The sequence below is a fragment of the Rana temporaria genome, chromosome 6 (assembly GCF_905171775.1).
Source record: "Rana temporaria chromosome 6, aRanTem1.1, whole genome shotgun sequence".
Lineage (NCBI taxonomy): Eukaryota > Metazoa > Chordata > Amphibia > Anura > Ranidae > Rana > Rana temporaria.
The window spans coordinates 25,575,519-25,594,615 of NC_053494.1; the positions used below are offsets into that span (position 1 = coordinate 25,575,519).

The window sequence follows — 19,097 nt, forward strand, 5'->3', positions numbered from 1 at the left end:
GCACATCAGATTATTTTTCCCTTGTGGTGTTTTTTTTTTCAATCCAATTTATTTCTGCCGCCTGGAATAAATGTTTTCTTCTGTCTCACCAGCTGATGCGAAACCTCTTGGGAACACACCTTGGTCACAGCGCTATTTATACCATGAGCCGCATCATGGAAGACAAGTAAGTCTCTATAGTGCTTAGTTAAAGGCAAAGTAGTCTTTTCGCAGGTTTTTTTTTTTTAAAGCTGGACGCCAGGTAAAATCAAAATTGACTCTTGCAGTGGGACTCCCCTGCACTGCAAGGGTTAAAGTGGAGGTTCATTACATTCAGCCGAGTTGTCCTAATGACAATCTGCTGTTTTTTTTTCCCCGTACATACCGTATTTTCACCGCCGCTTCCGGGTATGTCTTCTGCGGGACTGGGCGTTCCTATCTGATTGACAGGCTTCCGACCGTCGCATACTACGCGTCACGAGTTGCCGAAAGAAGCCAAATGTCGTTGCGCAGGCGCCATATAGAGCCGCCCCAACGTTCGGCTTCTTTCGGAAACTCGTGATGCGCTGTATGCGACGGTCGGAAGCCTGTCAATCGGATAGGAACGCCCAGTCCCGCAGAAGACATACCCGGAAGCGGCGGTGAAATACGGTATGTACGGGGGGAAAAAAAAAAACGGCCGATTGTCATTAGGACAATTTGGCTGAATGTAATGTTAAAAATTTATTTTTGGGTGACTTTAAATACTCCTTTTATTCTAAGAGGGAGAAGAAAGCGGTTTAAGTGATAAGTTCACCTTTTTCCCAGAAAAGTAAATGCACATTTTTTTTTTTGTTGTTTACTTCAGTCTGTAAGGCGTTGCACCCACAATCGGCAGATCGCAGGTTCCAAGCTAGGATCCTGCAGACTCTCTAAGCCAGTGGTAGGCAACCTGGGGCCATCCAGCTGTTGCAGAACTAAAATTCCCATCATGCCTCTGGGAGTAATTGTAACTGCCAGCTATGCAATGCCTCATGGGAAATGTAGTTACACAACAGCTGGAGGGCCCGGGTTGCCTGCCCCTGATGCAAGCTATCTCTGTGCCTCGTATGGGCAGGCAGTTACTGAATGACGGGAAGAATCGATGGATTATAAGAGTGCTCACCATCTCACTCTGTTCATTGACTACAAGTCATCAGCCCATCACTTGTAGACATTCATTCAGACATCTGACATGGATGTGTGGGCAGAGCCCCGCATGATCTTATTTTTAAATTGTGACTGCAGTTGCGGGGATCGGAAAGGAGGCAGGAGCTAGAAAACTTTACATGTTCCACCCTAAATACAGGTGTCCCGAAGGTTACCTTGGCTTTTAACTTTAGCTCCTCATCCCTCAGACTTTGCTGTACGACCAGTACCCCAAAGCGGCTTCTTTGTGCCCCCCCCCCCCCCAGCACAAATTTTATCTCGCATGGCTGCAAAACGTTTCAGATGGGAGATGTGAACACTACAGATCTATGTGCTTTGCTCAGATTCCATGACTGAGGTTTACAACCACTTTAAGACTTGAGCTGTAAAGGGCGGGTGCAGACTGGCATGACCCTTCCTTGGCAGATGGCCCAAGTCTGAAAAGGAGAGTCGCACACCGCTGGTATCATCCATAAACTTTATTGGAGACTGTTCAGACATTACAAGGTTTATGGTGTTCTACCTGCGCAAGATTCCTCCACCCTCCCTTACAGCACAGGGCACCTCTGTTACCTTGTGCTGCCGCTAGGCAGAAGCTGTGGGCAGAGCTGGGAAGCAGAAAGTGCCAGATCTGGAGGAGGACCAGAGGAGGGCTGGAGTCTGCTGAATGCGGAGACCAGGGGAGGCAGAAATGGGGGGGATGTTGCTACTGCACAGAGACTCCGGATCTGTAGGAGTTCCGTCATCCTCCTCTTCTGCTGACTGCAGAGGTGAGCCTCTCCGCGGGTTCAGGGAGAAGCTCCAGATCTGGCAGAAGACTTCTTTTGTCCTTTCTGCTGCCAACTGCTGAGACAAGGTGGGGTGGAGATGAGGGGGGTGCCACAGCAGCTTATGTTTGGCACATGTGCTCTAGTGGATAATATGGAAAGGGACATTTTGCTATTATAAGTGCGCAGCACCATAGATTTCAGGCACTAAGATTCAGGAAACACCATTGTATTTGTTTTCTCTTGTTTCAGGGGAGGTGTTTCACTGCTTGATTCTCTCCCATCTATCTCTATCTATCTATCTATCTATCTATCTATCTATCTATCCTATCTATCTATCCAACAATCAATAATGTAGACGATTGACCCTTTCCCTGCGGCCCCTTGTTTTTTCAGGGTGTATTGGGAAGATGCCCCATTGTTGAGAGGAGCCGTCTTCTTTGTTGGGATGGGGCTTTGGGGAGCACACAGGCTCTTCTGTCTAAAGAACTCTCCAATATCTGTGCTCCCCTCATTTCTGAAGGTAAGTTGTGAGACTCGGATTATTATTATTTTTTTTCAAAGACCATTGATCTGTATTGAGCTTGAACAACCAACCAGTTCATTCCGTAATTTATATAGACTATAAATGTTAAATTTGGGCTCCCCCCACCTTTGTACTTACTCTTTCACGCTCCCCCCCCAAATTCCTACCTTTCCCAAATAACTTCAGAACAGACCAATGATGCTGCTGGGCCCTCTTCCACTTTGCTGCTTCTTCCAGCTAGGTCTAACTTCAAGCTAGGTCTAACTGATGCATAAAATAAAAATCACATGTCGGCATCTTTCTCTGCATCAATATCCTGGAAATGAAAGGGGTTGGCCCATGACACCTTGCACTAACGGGAAGTCCTCAGTCTTCCAGATTGAGGACATCTTGTGGCAGAAAAAAGTAATATGGGGCACTGCTCTGCATTGAAGCTGCATTTTGTAGCTTGAATTTTTTATTTTTTTGCCTTTTTTTACGTGTGTGTGTGTGTGTGTGTGTGTGTGTGTGTGTGTGTGTGTGTGTGTTATATACCGTATTTATTGGGGTATAGCGCGCACCCCTAAAGTTGCCCCGAAATTCCTGTGGAAAAAAGATTTTTGTACTTACAGTTTTGGTGTCTTGCGCGGCATCCATCGGCGGCCTCGTCGGGTCCGGCATCCGTCTGCGGCTTCGGGTGTCCTCTTCATCGGGTCCGGCGTCCTTCTGCGGTGTCCTCCCCGCTCGTTTTTCCGCTTTCCTGCGCCGAGTTTGAATACTGCGCCGGCATATACCGAGCTCAGTACACTCGTGTATAGTCCGGCAGGCTCGGCTACTGTCGCGCTCACGTCCTGTACGTCCAGGACGTGAGCGGAGCCGAGACTGCCCGACTATACACGAGTGTTACTGCGCTCGGTATATGCCGGCGCAGTATTCAAACTCGGCGCGGGTATTGGCGGGGAGGACGCCGCAGGAGGACGCCGGACCCGACGAAGAGGACACCTGAAGCCGCAGACGGACGCCGGACCCGACGAGGAGCGGGTATCGGCGTATATCGCGCACCCACGATTTTGCCCTGATTTATTTATATATATATATATATATATATATATATATATATATATATATATATATATATATATATATATATATATATATATATATATATATATATATATATATATATATAATAAATATTTTTATGCCTTGCCATTTTATATACACTTACTGGCCACTTTATTAGGTACACTTTGCTAGTACTGGGTTGGACCCACTTCTGCCTTCAGAACTGGCTTTAATTCTTTGTGGCATAAATTTTTTTACCTGAAGTTTTGAGCTGAACATTTTGCATTCCATGCCTTTTTGCTAATGCCAGACTACAGAACTTCATTGACTAATTTATATAACATTTCTGGTTAGGCTATGAATTGCCCGAATGCTGTGGTTTCCTATGAGATTGTCTTGTCCATCACACGACTCATAAAGAAGTATGGGAGAGAACTGCAGGCGTCAACGTGGGATGTGCTCCTGGCCGTCATCGAAAGGTTGTTCCAGCAGCTGCAGGTACTTAACTGCCGAAGCCAATTGTCATGCACTTACAAAATGCATAATGGTATTTTATCTCATTGATGGTCACCTTTTTATATGAGAGAAAGGTGATAACTGCGCTATGAATCACTGTGTATTATGCCAATACTAGTAAATATTTTTACTATTGTGCTTAAAAAAAATTCCCAAAATGTCAACAATTGTATAGAACCAATCCCCAAAGTCCTATTTTACCATAAATCATAACATGCCAAACAGACCAAACCATATAGAAAAAACAATAAAAAACGTAGATATAAAGTCCCAATGGTTGTCTTCTATACTATCCCACTCACTTGGTGGCAAACGCTTATTCTATCTCTATATATCTATCTCTATATATCTCTCTATCTCTATATATCTCTCTATCTCTATATATCTCTCTATCTCTATATATATCTCTCTATCTCTATATATATCTCTCTATCTCTATATATCTCTCTATATATATATATATATATATATATCTCTCTATCTCTATATATATATATATATATATATATATATATCTCTCTATCTCTATATATATATATATATATATATATATCTCTCTATATCTCTCTATATATATATATATATATATATATATATATCTCTCTATATCTCTCTATATCTCTCTATATCTCTCTATATCTCTCTATATCTCTCTATATCTCTCTATCTCTATATATCTCTATATATCTCTATATTTCTATTTCTATATAAATATCTCTATTTCTATATATCTATCTCTATCTCTCCATCCAATTTTTTTTTCGAAATATTAAAGGAGATCCAAAGTCTCGGCATACCTTCAGTTGGAAACCAATATATGATTTTAAATTTTGACCCTAAATGCACTTTAATTGTAGCCAAGAAGTACCCTGAAAAATGTGCCTTTTTTTTTTTTTTTCTTCTGAAATTCTCTGAAAAATAGCAATGCACTTCTTGGTAGATGAGTGTGCCTAGGCACCTCCCCCCGTTAAAATTGATTGTTCCTATTGATTTATATGTGTCCCTGTTATCCTGCTTGGGTGCCAACGATTGTACGGCCCTGGTAGTGTCATTTGCACAGATCGAGCAATTTATCAAGCTTGAGTTACAGGTACTTCTCTTAATTTTATGGACTTCCTTTAATATTTTAAACGATTCTTTGCTGATTTCAGGTTCTCCGCAGCCCGGAGTTGAAGGCTGCCATGCACAATTTGCTGACTGGAGTGGAGGAGCTCTATGACCAGAATGAATTCCATGGGGAGGAGCAGAGGTTTTTTGAACTGGTAGAGAAATACTCTGATGATCGGCCTGTGAGTTTCTACATTGTTTCCAGTGCTGGATATTCTGCTTCATAGTCTTCCCAACATTTTTGATTTATTCAGGGAATGCGATCCAATACATTATCCTGTAGACGGCCAGCTTGGCCTAAGTTGCAAAATTCTCCCTTCAGTTTATTGGTGTAGTGAGGATCCGGTTCGTAATGGCTACCCTAAATGGCCATCAGAAATGCTTGCTATTGTCACATTGAGTCTCGGAATGTTTAACACCTTGACCACCGGAAGATTTACCACCACTCATGACCAGGCCATTTTTTTGTGCGTTATTTTAATTGACAGTTGCACGGTCATGCGACGCTGTACCTAAATTTAAATTTGTCCCTTTTTTTTTTTTTTTTTTTTCACAAAGTATGCTTTCTTTGGGTGGTATTTGATCACTTTGTTTACAGCACAAAAAAATGACAGTTTTGAAAAAACATTTACTTTCTGCTATAAAACCTATCCAACAAAGTAAATCTAATTTCTTCATAAATTTAGGCCAATATGTATTCTGCTACTTATTTTTGGTAAAAATCACAAGTGTATTCTGATTGGTTTGCGCAAAAGTTTATAGCCTCTACAAACTATGGGATATTTTATTCATTTTTTTTGGCAGTCATCAGCGATTTATAGCAGGACTGCGCTGTTGCGGTGGACAATTTGGAGACTGACACTTTTTGGGGACCAGTGACATTGGTGATCAGTGCTAAAAATATGCACCGTCTCTGTACTAATGACCCTGGCTGGGAAGGGGTTAACATCGGGGGTGATCAAAGGGGTTTAAATGTGTGATTAGCCTGTGTTTGTGTACTGTGTGGGAGGTGCTTTTACTAAGGGGAGGCAGTGAGCCAGTCCTGGATCCCGAGTTCCTTTGCAGGAACTCGGGATCCATGTTTTCCCTACTGATTACTTGTTTACATAGGCAGACTGACGTTCTGCCTGTGTCCTCGAGCGGGTGCTGGCAGGCCAGATTTTGTGTGTGTAAAATGATAGATAGATAGATAGATAGATAGATAGATAGATAGATAGATAGATAGATAGATAGATAGATAGATAGATAGATATATTAGGGCTGTTACTGATCAAAACATTTTTGTTCGATAATTTTTTTTTATTTATTTTTTTATCGATTAATCGACTAATTTCGATTAATTATAACGCACATACAGATCCAACTACTTTTAGCTGATCTCCTTGCAGGCTGATTCCCAGTGCAGCTACCAACCACTGGAAAAATGGATAGCAGGATACAAAAAACACACAAAGGCAGCGCTCGATGGGAACAGCATTAAAACTGTTATAGTCTTCAAGTAGGTAACAAAATAAATATTGCACCGCAGATAAAATCGATGTAGCTACATAAACTGTAAAAATGGTGCGAGTTATACCAAAGGCTAACAAAAGCAGTCATAAAAACATGTAGCGGAGTATGATACTGGTATAAAAATGTGTACAACGATACCACTGCTGAATCCAGATGAGGAGAGGTTAACATCAGTCTGTCGGCATGTAGATGTCCCGTAAAGGGAACTATCACAACTCCCAGTGGATGGCTGTAGAATCCCAGGTTGATAGAGGGAAGTGATAGAGGGAAGTGATAGAGGGAAGTGATAGAGGGAAGTGATAGAGGGAAGTGATAGAGGGAAGTGATAGAGGGAAGTGATAGAGGGAAGTGATAGTGATAGAGGGAAGTGATAGAGGGAAGTGATACAGCCCTTATGTGTGGCAGATAGTGAGGTCCCGCCGGCATGCAGATATGAAGGCACAGCAAAGGAGCCCTTCAGATGGATCAGGCAAGCCCCGTCGGTGGCCGTGACATCACCGGATCTCAACGGAACTCCCTGAAGCCGGAGGAGAGGTGAGTACATACACGTGTACGTTCCTCGGTCCAGGCAGTACTGGGCTGAGAAGGGATTACCCTGAAGGCTTGATATGAAAATGTAACTGTTCTTGCAAATAAAGTACCGGACAGTACTTAACTGTGTTAATGAAAGGGCACTAATACGGCATGAAGAGTATAAATGCCCCTATAAAGACCTCTCCTACCTTACTATGTGTCATTGATTTTTATGGTATTTGTGTCTTTCTAGGCAGCCTCTGTGGTGAATCTGATAACCTACAGAGCTCGGTCCATCCACCCGGGGAAGGAGGGGTGGATACAGGATCTGCAGAAGCTGATGGATAAGTATTTCAGGTCAGGACCATTTAATTAGTAACTTTCTAGCTATCAATTGTCCAGTGTTTAGGGTATAGTAAATATTGCTACATTCCTGCTAAGCTGTCACCGGATGGTAGCAGATTAAAAGCGTATCTAAATCCCCAGAAAATGTAATCTGTTGCAGTTAATCGGCTGGTAAATGAGGTGGCTGGTGCATTAATATTCTATTTGTAACACTGAGAATAACACACTTCCTATTCTAGGATGACAACGTTCACTGCCCTGTATGTATGGAGGGAGCGTTGTCAGGCTTAGAATAGGGCTACTAGTGCATCAGGGCCACTAGAGCCACATAGTACAAAAGTGAGTCCTCAGGGGTGGTTCTAAAGCTCACAGAGGGTTATGGATTCTTTTTGGGGAAAAAAAAGGATATTGGTGTCAATTTAAACAAATTCGTTTTTATTGCTGGTTAGCTTGAAAGTGTGGTAGGGACCCCTTTGCGGAACTTTGTAGGTTGCATTGCCCGTGTGCACCTTTCCCTGTTAGCTAGTTACAAATTGATCAGAATACCTCATTTGTTCTTCTTTACAAAATGTAAAGGTGAACTAACACTGTAAGGTCAAAAATAGACTAAATGAATGCCTTTCTGCCCAGCCTATAACATAGTGACAGGAGTTTCCTCCCTCAGAGTGGACGCCATATGACGTCCTCTCAAAAGGCGGGGTTGCAGAGCGGACTAATCTGTCACTGGCTGTGTCCACTGGACACCGTTGATTGATCACTATACTGGCCTACTGCCAGGGTCAAGTCTTTGCTGTAACCAATCGCAGCAGATCACATGACACTTATTGACAATGGATGGCTTCCTTTTGTACCATCCATTGTGTACAATTGTGTTGCTTGCTGTGATTGGTCAATGTTTACATAGTACAGACAGAGCCAATCGCAGCCCATCTGTACCATGTCATGCCATGTTCATAGTGTCACTGATCACCGCCACACCAGTTATAACCCTATACAGCACTGGTGACAATGTGTAGCAATAAAAAAAAAAAAAATGCCTGTTACTAAATACCTTGAACTGTCTACTTTCCAGAAAGGGGTCTTTTTGGGGGATATTTCTAGTCTTGCCATTTTCTGGATATATATAAAAAAATAAATAAAAATATATATATATAATATATATATATATATATATATATATATATATATATATATATATATATATATATATATATATATATATATATATATATATATATCTCTCTATCTCTATATATATATATCTATATCTGTTACTGATCAAAATGTTTGTGTTCGATTAATCGTTTTCTTTTTTTAATCGATTAATCGACTAATTTCGATTAATTATAACGCGCATACAGATCCAACTACTTTTAGCTGATCTCCTTGCAGGCTGATTGCCAGTGCAGCTCCAACCACTGGAAAAATGGATAGCAGGATACAAAAAACACACAAAGCCAGCGCTCGATGGGAATAGCATTATAACTTTTATAGTCTTCAAGTAGGTAACAAAATAAATATTGCACTGGAGATAAAATCGATGTAGCTACATAAACTGTAAAAATGGTGTGAGTAATACCAAACGGTAGCAAAAGCAGTCATGAAAACATGTAGCTAAGTATGATACTGGTATAAAAATGTGTACAACGATAACCTCTCCTCATCTGGATTCAGCAGTGGTAACATCAGTCCGTCGGCATTTAGATGTCCCATGATGGGAACTATCACAACTCCCAGTGGATGGTTGTAGAATCCCAGGTTGATAGAGGGAAGTGATAGAGGGAAGTGTAACAGCCCTTGCATGTGGCAGATAGTGAGGTCCAACCGGCATGCAGATATGAAGGCACAGCAAAGGAGCCCTTCAGATGGACAAGGCAAGGCCGTCAGTGTCTGTGACGTCACCGGATCTCAGACGGGAACTCCCTGAAGGCCCGAAAGCCGGCGGAGAATTTTGATCGATCAAAAAAAATTTGATCGATCAAAAAAATTAAAGATTAATCGATGAATTAATAGTTAATTTCCACAGCCTATATATATATATATATATATATATATATATATATATATATATATATATATATATATATATATATATATATATATATTAATATAGTTTGTGGACTCTATAGCTTTCCCTACAGACTAAATATACACTTATTTGGGTGTTTTTCATCAAGGAAATGTTGCAGATACATTTTGACCTAATTTTATGAAAAAAGATCATTTTTATTTTATTTTTTGCAAACTTTTATAGCCGACACGAAGAAACATGTGTTTTTTTTTTTTTGTTTTTTGTTTTTTTTTACTTTTTTAGCAAAAAACAGTGTTGATAAAATGCCACCTAAAGAAGGCTCTATTTGTGTGAACAAATTGATAAAAATGTCCTATGGGTACAGTTTTGCATGACACCGCAATTGTCATTCAAAGTGTTACCGCACTGAAAGTTGAAAATTGGCCTGGGCAGGAAGGGGGTGAAAGTGCCCGGTATTAAAGCAGTCAGAGTATCGTCTAAGCAATCGTTTTGGATAGAGTAGTCTGTGTCGTCGCAAAGTTTGTCCTGATGACCATTGTCCGCAGTACGGAGAGTGATGGAAACTTTTCAGTTGTCACCAGAACATGAAGTGAGAGGCAATCTGAGGAGCAACTGTTAAGATTGGAGAGACTTCTTAATTTTCTGTCCTCGGGAAGTGAAGGGAAATCTCCCCAACAGGACACGGACAACCATAAAACCTAACCATTTTAAAGGGGCTGTAAAGGAAAAAAAATTTTTCATAATAAAACACCTTTACCTGCAGACATTCCTCTTTTCACTTCCTTATTGTTCGTTTTTGCTCAGAAGTTGCTCTATTTCTTCTCTGTTCTGTTCACTTCCTGCTTGTCTGATCGTTACTCACCACCGTGATGGGAGGGTTTACTGCGGTGGTCAGTAACGTGCTCGCCCCCTCCTGGGAACTACATCTGTGCGGCAGGACGCTCTCTACGTGTTAGAGACTTCAAGGAGGTGTGAATTACTGGGCGTGCCACAATGCATACTGGGAAATGTAGTTCTTTCATGAACGAGAGCCACAAACCAGGAAGTGAATGAGAGAACAGAAACTAGAATGCCGGAGGTGATATAGATGAAGGAATTTAATGGGTATTTACTTGTTTTTTAACTTTACACTATTCTGTCTCTCTACCTTGCAGACATTAATTTTAGGCAAAAAAATGTTTTCCTTTAAAACTCCTTTAAATCTTTCTCCATTCTATCCAGAAGAAAACTGTTTGACTAATACATTTTAAGCATTGCAGTTGACTCGTGAAAACTGAACAATTTTCTATGATTTCATATTGGTGTTTATTTTTCATTGAGGGAAACAAACTGAAAAATCCTCGGCCTACAGATAATGGCCCAGATTCAAGAAGCAATTGCGCCTGTGTAACCATAAGTTACACGGCGCAATTGCTTACTTGCTCCGGTGTAACGAGTGCTCCTGATTAAGGAACCTCGTTACACCGACTGCAGGCTAAAATCTGCGCGGCATAAGGCTCTTATGCAACGCAGATTTTAGGCTGCATTCTTGCGTGGGCCGCTAGGGGGCGCTCCCATTGTGATCAGCGTGTAGTATGCAAATTGCATACTACCACTGATTCACAAACTTGCGCGGGCCCTGCGCAAGCCAGGTACGGAGTTTCCGTACGGCAACTTTAGCGCAAGGCTGCCCCTTCTAATAGTAGGGGCAGCCAATGCTAAAGTATAGCCGCCGCTCCCGCGACGTGAAATTTGAATTTCACGTCGTTTGCGTAAGTGATTCGTGAATGGCGCTGGACGCCATTCACGTTCACTTTGCAGCAAATGACGTCCTTGCGACGTCATTTGCCGCAATGCACGTCGGGAAAGTTTCCCGACGGAGCATGCGCTGTACGCTCGGCGCGGGAGCGCGCCTAATTTAAATGATTCCCGCCCCCGGCGGGATCATTTACATTGCGCGCACTTACGCCGGGCAATTTTGCCGGCGCGCCCTTGCAATTTACGGAGCTACTGCTCCGTGATTCGAGGGCAGCACAAAATATTTGCGGGGGCGCAGGGCAAAATCGTTGCCCTGCTCCCCCGCAAATATCGCGCAAATGTACCTGAATCTGGGCCAATGTTCAGAAGTTGCGCATACAATGTTAAAAACGCTCGTTAAATGTTAAAAAAGCACGATCGCTCGTGCTCTGCTGCGGACGCCGCTGGACTCCAGGACAGGTAAGTGTCCTTATATTAAAAGTCAGCAGCTGCAGTATTTGTAGCTGCTGGCTTTTAATATATTTTTTTTGGCAGAACATCTGCTTTAAGCCTTTTTGTTTGGAAACAATGAATGTGCAGTCTATAACCCTTCCTGTATATCAATGCATCATTTCTCTCTTCCAGGAATGAATCTCGATGTATTGTACGAATGAAAGTCTTGGATGTCCTATCCTTTGCATTGAGCATCAACAGACAATTTTATGAGGTTTGTTTTTGGATACTTTGTATGACTTTTTGTATGATAAAACTTCTGGGAATCCAGATGTTCATCCTTTTTTTAAAAGGGAAATCTTCAGCAAGCTGAATAAAGGGGCTCTCGACATATTTTTTGATAATCAAAGCCTTGAATATGCGAGTCGTTACTGTTCATTCATTAAGGCCCCTTTTTACATTGCGGTGGCAGTAAATTGCCGCTTATTTTGCTGTGCTATTCGGCCTCTAGTGGGTCGGTTTTACCCCCCCGCTAGTGGCCGAAAAAGGGTTAAAAACCACCGCAAATGGCGCCTTTGCAGAAGCGCTTTGCCGGCGGTTTAGCTGCGGTGTCCCATTGCTTTCAATGGGCAGGAGCCATATACACACCGCTCCACTAAGTTACTGCACTAAGGTAAAGGAAGCCATTTAGGAAAACCTTTTTTTACCTTTACATCCCCAGTTTATAAAACCAATATTTTGTGTGTTTGTGTATATCTGGCATCTCCTTGAATTCTTCTTGCAATTTTGTTTTCAGGAGGAACTGATAGAAAAGGTGGTGACCTGCCAGCTGGCGCAAATCCCAGAGGATAAAGATCATAAAGTCCGAAAGCTTGCCACGCAGCTCTTGGTTGACTTGGCAGAATGCTGCCACTCTTGCCATTTCAACAGTTTAATGGATATCATAGAGAGGGTAAGGCTTTGCCTTCTCTACAGTTAAGTTATTTATTTGAAGTGCTTTTTGTAATTGCATGGTACAAATATATTCCAAAGCAATTTCCAGACTGCGTGGGGGAAATTACACTTTAACATTCCTACCACAAATCTTAAAGTCAAGGCAGTTGTAAAAGATGCAACTGAATGCAGCTCTGTAAACATTATGGGCCATATTCTGAGTATAGTTACGACGGTGTATCTCAGGATACTCCGTCGTATCTCTCTTTTTTGACCCGCGTATCTATGCGAGTGATTCTTGGAATCATTTTCGCATAGATACGCTGAAGATCCGACATGTGTAAGTCACTTACACTGTCGGATCTTAAATGTAATTACCCAGCCGGCCGCTAGGTGGCGTTTACGTTCAGGTCTCATTTGTTTATGCAAATGAGCCTGATACGCCGATTCCCGAACGAATTCGCGTTGCGTAACCGTCGCTTACGTCGTTTGCATAAGGTTACCCCTGCTATATGAGGGGGAACCTTACGCCAGTCCCACGTAGGCCATGTTAAGTATGGCGTCGGGTCCGCGTCGTCTTTTCCCGTCGGGTACGTCGTTTCCATAAGTCGTTCTTGAATACGACTTTACGTCAATGACGCACACGTCGGCGTCATTGACGTTTTCCGCCGAGAACTGGAGCATGCACACTGGGTTATTTTTAGCCCGGCGCATTCGCAGTTCAATCGAAACGGGGGCGCGCTTAATTTAAGCCGCCCCCTTTGAAATACGCGGGGATACGCCGGGCCAATTACACTAAGCCGCCCCAAACTACGGAGCAAGTGTTTGGGGAATACAGCACTTGCTCCTTTAAGTTGGGGCGGCGGAGTGTAAATGGCTTACGCTACACCCGCCTCAACTATACAAGAATATGGCCCCATGTCATTTACATGTATTTTTTTTATTTTTTTTTCAATTTTAGGTAATTGTTTACTGAAAGTATTATAATGCATGTATTTTTTTTTTTAAATGCAGGTAATGTAAGTATCTGAATCTGACCTCCTGCAGTCGTTGTATGACAATGCTGGAGTGTGAATGAAAGAAGCAGTACAAGAAGCCAATGGTTCTTCTATATAGAAAAGGCAGTGTGTGACCAAGAGATGAGCTCATCATTGCACTGCTTCTCCTTTCACTGTCCAGTCATAGGCTGGTGTGGGTGCAAGGTGACCCAAGTTCAGCAGGATTGAATGATTCCAACCATCAGATTGAAGATTGGCGTATATCGCGCACCCACGATGTTGCCCTTATTTTTAGGGCAAAAAAGTGCGCGATGTACGCCGATAAATACGGTAACATTCATTTTAAGAGGGAAATTTCAGGGAAAAAAAAACTAACATTTTAAATAAAGAACTTTGCCCATCTGCAGCCTCACAATTGCCCATCATTGGAGCTTGATCAATGCCCATCTGCAGCCTCACCATTGCCATGAATGCAGTCTGATCAATGCTTATCTCACCTCAGATAACTGCTGACTCAGAGGGGACAGGGAGGGAGGGGGGCAGGATGAGCGCCGTTAGATTACATACAGCGAGAATCTCCTGTTTTCTCGGCGGCCTCTTTAATACAAAGTCCCGCCTCCTGGACCGGCTTATTTGACAGACAGAACACTGGTCCAATGCCAACCCAGGAGACGGGACTTCCTATTACAGAGGCCGCTGAGTAAACGGGAGATTCTCGCTGTATGTAATCTGACGGCGCTCGTCCGGCCCCCCTCCCCGTTCTCTCCGAGGCAGCCCAAATTGCAGCATTGGCGTATAACATGCACACACTATTTGCAACAGGGTGAAAGTGTGTTATACGCCAATAAATACAGTATATAATGTGCTGTAAGCCAACATTTCTAGATGAACAGTCAGCCACGCGGGTAATAAAAAATCTTTTTGTATTACCCTTTTTGTTTTGTTTTTTTTCTTGTTTGTGAATTGGATTTTTTTTTTTCTTTTAAGGTTGTGACTCGATCCTTGTCCCTTCCTGTGGACTCTACACAGGATGCATCATCTTTGGAGGATGTAAAAACATCCGTGTTGGGCCTAATGGTCATCCTTCAGGTGGGAAGCGGGCATTTTCTCTCCAGACGTGTACTAAGGCAAATAGTTATTCTAAGGTAGTGATATGAACTTCTCTATGTGCAGACCAAGCTATACATCCTCCCGGCCAGTCATGCCATACGTGTGTACGAAATGATGGTCAACCACATTCAGCTTCACTACCTGAACCTGTACAGCTCTCCAATCGCCGGAAGCATCAGACTCCAGGTCAGTCCATGTCGTTCGCAGCGCTGTGCGATCAGTCCATAGAGCGCTGTGCAGGGAAATTGGTAACACCTGTTGTGTGTTTAACACTATCTTTCCTACATTTTAATATTTTTTTTTCCTTTCAAAACAAAAGGTGTTTGACTTCTTCTTGCACCTGCGGACGGACTCTCTGAAGCGCATTGGTCTCCCCAATAAGGATGGAGCTGTGAGGTTCAGCCCATACTGTCTGTGTGAGTCTGTGTAAGTGTCACCTGACTAGTGCCTCCTTTTTTTTCTAGACAAAAAACACAACGGGCTAGATTCAGGTACGAGATACGACGGCGTATCTGAGTTGCGCCGGCGTATCTCTTGAGTTGCGCCGGCGTATCTCTTGAGTTGCGCCGGCGTATCTCTTGAGTTGCGCCGGCGTATCTCTTGAGTTGCGCCGGCGTATCTCTTGAGTTGCGCCGGCGTATCTCTTGAGTTGCGCCGGCGTATCTCTTGAGTTGCGCCGGCGTATCTCTTGAGTTGCGCCGGCGTATCTCTTGAGTTGCGCCGGCGTATCTCTTGAGTTGCGCCGGCGTATCTCTTGAGTTGCGCCGGCGTATCTCTTGAGTTGCGCCGGCGTATCTCTTGAGTTGCGCCGGCGTATCTCTTGAGTTGCGCCGGCGTATCTCTTGAGTTGCGCCGGCGTATCTCTTGAGTTGCGCCGGCGTATCTCTTGAGTTGCGCCGGCGTATCTCTTGAGTTGCGCCGGCGTATCTCTTGAGTTGCGCCGGCGTATCTCTTGAGTTGCGCCGGCGTATCTCTTGAGTTGCGCCGGCGTATCTCTTGAGTTGCGCCGGCGTATCTCTTGAGTTGCGCCGGCGTATCTCTTGAGTTGCGCCGGCGTATCTCTTGAGTTGCGCCGGCGTATCTCTTGAGTTGCGCCGGCGTATCTCTTGAGTTGCGCCGGCGTATCTCTTGAGTTGCGCCGGCGTATCTCTTGAGTTGCGCCGGCGTATCTCTTGAGTTGCGCCGGCGTATCTCTTGAGTTGCGCCGGCGTATCTCTTGAGTTGCGCCGGCGTATCTCTTGAGTTGCGCCGGCGTATCTCTTGAGTTGCGCCGGCGTATCTCTTGAGTTGCGCCGGCGTATCTCTTGAGTTGCGCCGGCGTATCTCTTGAGTTGCGCCGGCGTATCTCTTGAGTTGCGCCGGCGTATCTCTTGAGTTGCGCCGGCGTATCTCTTGAGTTGCGCCGGCGTATCTCTTGAGTTGCGCCGGCGTATCTCTTGAGTTGCGCCGGCGTATCTCTTGAGTTGCGCCGGCGTATCTCTTGAGTTGCGCCGGCGTATCTCTTGAGTTGCGCCGGCGTATCTCTTGAGTTGCGCCGGCGTATCTCTTGAGTTGCGCCGGCGTATCTCTTGAGTTGCGCCGGCGTATCTCTTGAGTTGCGCCGGCGTATCTCTTGAGTTGCGCCGGCGTATCTCTTGAGTTGCGCCGGCGTATCTCTTGAGTTGCGCCGGCGTATCTCTTGAGTTGCGCCGGCGTATCTCTTGAGTTGCGCCGGCGTATCTCTTGAGTTGCGCCGGCGTATCTCTTGAGTTGCGCCGGCGTATCTCTTGAGTTGCGCCGGCGTATCTCTTGAGTTGCGCCGGCGTATCTCTTGAGTTGCGCCGGCGTATCTCTTGAGTTGCGCCGGCGTATCTCTTGAGTTGCGCCGGCGTATCTCTTGAGTTGCGCCGGCGTATCTCTTGAGTTGCGCCGGCGTATCTCTTGAGTTGCGCCGGCGTATCTCTTGAGTTGCGCCGGCGTATCTCTTGAGTTGCGCCGGCGTATCTCTTGAGTTGCGCCGGCGTATCTCTTGAGTTGCGCCGGCGTATCTCTTGAGTTGCGCCGGCGTATCTCTTGAGTTGCGCCGGCGTATCTCTTGAGTTGCGCCGGCGTATCTCTTGAGTTGCGCCGGCGTATCTCTTGAGTTGCGCCGGCGTATCTCTTGAGTTGCGCCGGCGTATCTCTTGAGTTGCGCCGGCGTATCTCTTGAGTTGCGCCGGCGTATCTCTTGAGTTGCGCCGGCGTATCTCTTGAGTTGCGCCGGCGTATCTCTTGAGTTGCGCCGGCGTATCTCTTGAGTTGCGCCGGCGTATCTCTTGAGTTGCGCCGGCGTATCTCTTGAGTTGCGCCGGCGTATCTCTTGAGTTGCGCCGGCGTATCTCTTGAGTTGCGCCGGCGTATCTCTTGAGTTGCGCCGGCGTATCTCTTGAGTTGCGCCGGCGTATCTCTTGAGTTGCGCCGGCGTATCTCTTGAGTTGCGCCGGCGTATCTCTTGAGTTGCGCCGGCGTATCTCTTGAGTTGCGCCGGCGTATCTCTTGAGTTGCGCCGGCGTATCTCTTGAGTTGCGCCGGCGTATCTCTTGAGTTGCGCCGGCGTATCTCTTGAGTTGCGCCGGCGTATCTCTTGAGTTGCGCCGGCGTATCTCTTGAGTTGCGCCGGCGTATCTCTTGAGTTGCGCCGGCGTATCTCTTGAGTTGCGCCGGCGTATCTCTTGAGTTGCGCCGGCGTATCTCTTGAGTTGCGCCGGCGTATCTCTTGAGTTGCGCCGGCGTATCTCTTGAGTTGCGCCGGCGTATCTCTTGAGTTGCGCCGGCGTATCTCTTGAGTTGCGCCGGCGTATCTCTTGAGTTGCGCCGGCGTATCTCTTGAGTTGCGCCGGCGTATCTCTTGAGTTGCGCCGGCGTATCTCTTGAGTTGCGCCGGCGTATCTCTTGAGTTGCGCCGGCGTATCTCTTGAGTTGCGCCGGCGTATCTCTTGAGTTGCGCCGGCGTATCTCTTGAGTTGCGCCGGCGTATCTCTTGAGTTGCGCCGGCGTATCTCTTGAGTTGCGCCGGCGTATCTCTTGAGTTGCGCCGGCGTATCTCTTGAGTTGCGCCGGCGTATCTCTTGAGTTGCGCCGGCGTATCTCTTGAGTTGCGCCGGCGTATCTCTTGAGTTGCGCCGGCGTATCTCTTGAGTTGCGCCGGCGTATCTCTTGAGTTGCGCCGGCGTATCTCTTGAGTTGCGCCGGCGTATCTCTTGAGTTGCGCCGGCGTATCTCTTGAGTTGCGCCGGCGTATCTCTTGAGTTGCGCCGGCGTATCTCTTGAGTTGCGCCGGCGTATCTCTTGAGTTGCGCCGGCGTATCTCTTGAGTTGCGCCGGCGTATCTCTTGAGTTGCGCCGGCGTATCTCTTGAGTTGCGCCGGCGTATCTCTTTAAGACCCGCCCTAAAAAATGAGTGGGGACACTAGTTCTGAGGGCCGGTGCAGTGTCCTATTCTGCTCCCTATCGCAGAATGCTGCGGAAGTCACGTGGCGGCGAACTGCGCATGCGCAATGCGTTCCAACGGCAAATGCGATGCGTTCCAAGGGATTTACGACACTACCCTTCAATGAACCCATCAGAATTTGTCACGGAAGTGACGAGGAACCATACACAGAGCGGGGGGGGCGGGAGAGAAAGAGACATACACATCTAATGAGAACCATATGTCTCTCTCCCCGTATGTCTGTCTGTTCCCGCTCCGTCTATGGCAATACGTCACTTCCGTGACAAATTGTGATGGGTTCACTGCTTCCCGCTCTGTGTAAAGTAATAAGTCTACGTCACTTCCGTGATAAAATTGTGATGGGTTCACTGAAGGGTAGTGTCGTGAATCCCCTGGAACGGAACGCATTGCGCATGCGCAGTTCGCCGCCACGTGACTTCCACAGCATTCTGCGATAGGGAGCAAACTGTGACACTACACCGGTTGGGGGGGGCAATGATATCCCTTAATTTGCATAGATTTCCTCTCACTTCCTGTTTGGCTATGGGGTAGGAAGTGAAGGGAAATCTCTGCAATGGGTCGGGGTTGGTAAAAAAATAAACTGACAGGGGCTATAACCCCCCCCCCCCCCCCCCTTAATCTATCCAAAATTAAAAATAAAGTGTCGTCTATAGTTCTACTTTAAGCACAAATTTCTGATAATTTTATGGAGAGGACTACGAAGATATAACCATTCCAATGGTGCAGCAGAACCCCCCCCCCACACACACACACAGTTGCAGAACGCCGGCCGCCTGCATACCAGAAGCAGTGCGGCCGCTTTATGGGGGCGCTAGACTAATTTGCCTCTCAGCCCGGTCCGCCCCATAAGACTGCCGCTACACGAACAGTGTAGCGCAAGCCGGCGGGGACTCTTTCCGTGCTGCCCCCC

General features: G+C 45.5%; 1 protein-coding gene across 6 annotated transcripts in view; it reads left to right on the forward strand.

The window, feature by feature from the left end:
• Positions 1-19,097, forward strand: part of TSC2 (TSC complex subunit 2) — a 93,482-nt gene that overhangs the window by 19,743 nt on the left and 54,642 nt on the right. For all 6 annotated transcript variants that reach the window (XM_040356484.1, XM_040356481.1, XM_040356483.1 and 3 more), the window contains exons 9-18: positions 93-166; positions 2,310-2,436; positions 3,838-3,981; positions 5,151-5,288; positions 7,385-7,488; positions 11,870-11,951; positions 12,474-12,629; positions 14,596-14,697; positions 14,782-14,904; positions 15,038-15,144. In XM_040356484.1, the coding sequence (XP_040212418.1) occupies positions 93-166; positions 2,310-2,436; positions 3,838-3,981; positions 5,151-5,288; positions 7,385-7,488; positions 11,870-11,951; positions 12,474-12,629; positions 14,596-14,697; positions 14,782-14,904; positions 15,038-15,144 (1,157 nt within the window). The remainder of the gene's footprint in view (positions 1-92; positions 167-2,309; positions 2,437-3,837; positions 3,982-5,150; positions 5,289-7,384; positions 7,489-11,869; positions 11,952-12,473; positions 12,630-14,595; positions 14,698-14,781; positions 14,905-15,037; positions 15,145-19,097) is intronic.